Source organism: Tuber melanosporum (assembly GCF_000151645.1).
Source record: "Tuber melanosporum whole genome shotgun sequence assembly, scaffold_319, strain Mel28".
Taxonomy (NCBI): Eukaryota; Fungi; Ascomycota; class Pezizomycetes; order Pezizales; family Tuberaceae; genus Tuber; species Tuber melanosporum.
This window is the reverse complement of record NW_003298996.1, coordinates 36,613-41,517: the sequence shown is the minus strand read 5'-3', so window position 1 is coordinate 41,517 and position 4,905 is coordinate 36,613. Positions and strand designations below refer to the sequence as shown.

Here is a 4,905-nt window from a genome sequence, read left to right as displayed (position 1 = left end):
GGATCTCCGAGAGAATTCCCCCCCTCCGCGTTTCTCCCTTTTCGTTCCCGGAAGGGACACATGGCTTTAGTCCTCGCCATAGCGCGTGATATCTCGATACGATGGCAGACGCCACAGCCGAACAGGTATTTACCAGGGTTTAATGCGGATGTCGGCGCTGGCATGAGGGGCGAGGGAGTAAGGGGAGGTAAATTATGGTATGACAAATGCGACGGCAATGGGAGGATCAGTGTAATAATACGGTACTTGGGGATTCATAAAAGTATTCAAATACCTTGGCGCCAAGATATGCCAACAGGCGCCTAAACATAGAATCTTGGCGCCAAGGCAGCCGAATGCTTTATGAATCCCCGGGTAGAGATTTTGAGGATTGAATGATGCGTGGCGAGCCGGTACAATGCAGTGTACCCGTCTCCACCTTTCATTCCATCACACTCCGCGTAAACACTCAGCGCCAAGTTAAGATACAAAGTAGAGAGTAAAAAAGATTACTGAGAAAATTGATACCGGTACATATATTCGAACAGCCCTCCACAGTCATGGGCCTGCGGCGATCACTCATACTTCGTCGTTACCCTTCCGACACTAGCCTTCTCCCCTTCCAAACTCATCTCGTACACCACCACGCCGGAAGTGACCGTCATGTCGAGTGAGTAATCGACCCGATAAAAGGTCTCGGCCTTCTCGTTGGTGTGCGTGGTGAATCGACTTACGGGCACTGGCTCCGAGGTCATAACGCATAACTTTCGGACGGCTGTCACATTTTTTTTTTTTTTCATTTCAGCATCACTCGAGTGGCGTGGCGGGGGAAAAGGTGGGGAATACAGTCATCGCCCTTGACCCGCTTATCCGGCGCTGCCTCCTCGTCACATACCCACAGCTCGGTCTTGAGCTGATGTGTGTCGCCGACCAAATCGCTTTCGGCGACTGTTCGATAGAAGGGGAAGGATATTTTCCTCCGTTCCGTCGTGACGTCGCCCTGCAGATGTCAGTGAGTTCCGAGTCACCAAAATACCCGAGGCTCATTACCCGTCGAATGTACCACTGAATCCTGTTCTTCACTACCCACTCACATCGCAGCGGATGCCATACCCTCTCGGATTCGTCGTGCTTCGATTCATCATACCTAGAGTCGTGGACGACGCCGTAGTGACGCCGGCTGAGTCGTGATTGAACAGCTGCGATATCGCCCTGGAGTCCACGAATTATTGCACCTCGTACAACCGCACTATGCCCCTATTAGCGCATGCAAAGTAATCTAGGGAGAGGCGAGCATTACGTCCAAGCATTGCGTGGCTGCATAACATCAATCTTATCTGCCGCCCATCTATTAATCCGCTGGTAGAGATATTCCGAAGAACCGAATCCACCCACTAGAAGGATAGCCTGACAGAAGTTTAGCACAAGCATGTCACCGTCCACAAGAGATTATTACCGCGATTGGCCCTTTCCCGGACTTGAGCACCTCAATAACTTGCTTAGATATTAACTCCAGAACCTGTGCAACTATAGGCTCGAATATCTCCTTCACTTCCCTCCTATTCTCCCAACCCCGTTAGTTCCTTAGACATCCCGACAGGCGACAGCACAACCCATCACTCGGGGCCATACTAACCTTGAAAGTTTCAAGAATCCTCCCCTAATCCCCTTATACTCATCATCCGGTACACCCATTACAGGCACCCAAAATAATTTACTCTCATTTTCCTCCTCTTCCGCTTCATCCCTTTGGACTCCCTCATCGTCTACAAATTCTCTCTTAACGTAGGTTTCCCAAAACTGGTTCATCTGGAACCGAGCCCTGTGATCCATCGCATTGAATGTATCCTTCCCAATCCGTTTGGAGACGAAATCTTCGAACCGTCGATCCAAATAGACGGCGCCGCACAGTGCGCCAGTTCCGATAGCCACCTCGTTCAGTTGCAATGGTACCAAGGAAGATATACGATAAGATATGAGGTCAACCGTTCCACCGCCGGCATCGCACACCACGAAGCAATCGCCAACCTAGTTGTTCCAAGGTAAGTGTGTTTCCTTCATTTATGCATTATCCTCATACAAAGGCATGGATCAACCAACCGCAGCAGTCAACCCTAACCCTACCCCAAATTTTCAACGGAAAAAAAGGAGGGGAAACAAACCTTCATGGAATTGGGTTGAATACTCCGAAGCGCATACTCTGCTGCTCCTTCGGGTTCAGTGATTAACTTCAGCAACCCGGCCCCACCATCCTCCGAACCGACACCTAATCCTGCCCGAATAGCCGCCTCCATCGTCATTTGTCGGGCCTTATCACTCCACACTGCCGGTACAGTAAGCACATATTCTACCTTGGACCTCTGCACTATCTCCTTCCCGAGCCGTCGCTCAAGAGTCTGTACAGTGTAGGATTTTAGAGCGCCAAGGTAGTCCGTAACAATATCCACTATCTTCTTCCCCCTCGGGAGGGTCGTTTTCTTGGGGTTGACAAAATTGGGGCGTGGTTGAGATGGGTCCAGTAGAATCTTTATCCATGATAGCTTCTGTGGGTCCGTAGGAGGTACTTCAAAGCCCCTATATATCCTTTGTGAGCAATTGAAAAACAACCCGCGCCTAGCAGACTCTTACCATTTAAACCCCAAAGCTGCAGCCTCACTACTCGTACTCTCGGGTCGCGGGATATTACTCTCGGAGTTTACACTCGGGGTAGGCGATGGCGATGGGGCCGAGCCTGGGGCCGAACCGGGGGCCGGGTTCGAAGCTGGTCGATTGGTGGTGTACGAGATATCCGAAGGAACCTTTCCCCAGTCCTTTCCCGACTGACCCGGCCACTGTGTGATGACTTCGTACTCTTCTGGCGAAGATGTCTGTGCCCATGCTATCGCGCTGTGTGTTGTTCTAGATGACGTTAGCGGGGATCAGTTTGCGGAGATGAACGGGAAGGACGGTGGTAGTGCGTGACCGACCCAAAGTCAATGCCCACAATAATTCTCTCCGTCTCCGGACTGGAAGGTACAGGCTCAGCTCTGCCGCGGAAGACAACACTTAGTCCATGAGTACCTGAGCGATCTGTGGCCATTTCGATTTGTTTAGTTAATACCGTATTCACAGCGAGCTGTTGGTATGAATAGCAGTCAAATCGATCGAAGGGAGGGGGGGATGTCTAAAAATAAAGGACAACAAAGGTCCCTCTGGTGAAAAGGAACGAAGTGAAAATCTAGGAGCCCTTTTAGCGCATTAGTATAGTAGACCCTAAAAGTACCATTTCTTGTACAAGTGGTAAGGTGGATACAGTATGATACGATCGCAAAGGGTGCAGGAGGCAGAAGGTGAAGAAAAAGGGAAGATCTCAAAGATGGTAAGTTTCACGTCCATGCTTCTATTTCTGGAAGACTTGTGCTGTGGCACAAAGATGATACTTACTCCCACAATCTCCGCCAACCCCTCGCCGGGTCATTCCAGCGAAATAGCGTGCGCGACACGCAGGAAATACTTGCAGGTTCAAACAGAGATTATTCCCCTCCCACTACCCTATTCCACCGACCCAATTGCTCCAGATCGGATGGCTGGCCAGAGACCCATTGGAGGCCCCTGCATGAGAAGAATGGTTTCAAGTTCAGCCCTCCCCTTCCCAATTCTGGGTTTGCGCGAGGGGGTTGGATCGGGTGCTGGAGTAAGCGCTAGGTTACCTCTCAGCCAACCAAAGTATCCTGTCACATCGCACAAGCTTCGCTTATACCCACCAAGAATGATGTCTTGGCGTTAGTGCCAGGGAAACAAAGGGCGTGCCCGACCTCATTGGGAAGATCACTTTCCGCGGGGGAGGAATCATGATGAAGCTCTCCATTCAAGAGCGGGTTCAAGAGGATTTATATACGGGATCGGCAGAGTTGCGCGGTTAGGTATGCCACTCAACGCGGCTGGTGGTGACGGTTCCCAAAATAGCTTTTCTCCCTTGCTATATGCCACTACCGGTACGGCACCTCTACGGCCGTCCGGGGACCCGTGATCTCAAGTTCGAGCGTAACTGTTCAAACACTCAGGGCATCTGAAACATCAATAGAAAACCAGGGTAATCAGGATCACTCCCAGTCACTCGAGACGACAATAAAGACCTAGAAGAACACTGTCTAGCTAAAAGAGCTCTCGAGATCAAACCTGTGCCGCAATCGACATAAGGATTGTGAGCGAGTGTTTTTAGAACGGCATAATTATGGGCTTTGTACTCAGTACCGATAGTGCTTCAGCCCTAATGTCGCCTCGCTCCCCTGGGCAGTGCTTCGCTGTTGCACAAGAGACCACAGTAACACTTCAATTGATCATTCTCCACAACTGCGGTTTCTGGTACTCCCCGGGCAACGTGTTGATCCTTCTCTAGAACAGCCTTGCATGTGGGGAGCAAAAGCTGTAGGAAGATCAAAGCGGACTGCGAGTTTTCTATAAATGGAGGCGAATAATTCCAATTCTTCACCTTGCAGAAATTCGCTGCAGGGTCAAACGTTAAGTTATTAGTACCTTCACAACTTCCAGAATCGATAAAGCAACTAGCAGGGTACAGTACTGTGCAGTACCGGCAGTATGATCCACCATCCCAATTTTGCAGACCAAATACATGCGAGACCACCGTGTTTCCTGAACCTGGCCAAATAGTTGCCCCTTAGGAGGTGGTTTGGGCAGTTCGCCTTGTCGGCATTTATCCGGGACTGATATGGTAGAGTCCCGGTACTCGAGGAAAAAGGAGTCATTTCGTCCGGGCCGGATGCACAGCCGTGGGCGGGGGTATCCCATGAGATGGAGAAGTTACCCGCACAAGTGTAGTCGCGTACACGAGACTCCGACACCCTCCCAAGTCTAGTACCACTTGTTCTTGGAACACTTTGCTATCCTTTCTTTCCGCGATTCTATCAAAAAAATTGTGGTCAAAGT

General features: G+C 50.4%; 1 protein-coding gene; it reads right to left on the bottom strand.

The window, feature by feature from the left end:
• Nucleotides 1-235: 235 nt before the first annotated feature.
• Nucleotides 236-3,788, bottom strand: GSTUM_00001960001 (uncharacterized protein). XM_002839203.2 has 10 exons: nucleotides 3,403-3,788; nucleotides 2,946-3,327; nucleotides 2,608-2,877; nucleotides 2,142-2,553; nucleotides 1,616-2,007; nucleotides 1,436-1,538; nucleotides 1,280-1,386; nucleotides 1,030-1,228; nucleotides 826-979; nucleotides 236-754 (listed from the first exon to the last, which is right to left on the bottom strand). Exons 2-10 carry the CDS (start codon nucleotides 3,056-3,058, stop codon nucleotides 555-557), a joined length of 1,950 nt encoding a protein of 649 aa, XP_002839249.1. The 5' UTR covers nucleotides 3,059-3,327; nucleotides 3,403-3,788; the 3' UTR covers nucleotides 236-554.
• Nucleotides 3,789-4,905: the final 1,117 nt, after the last annotated feature.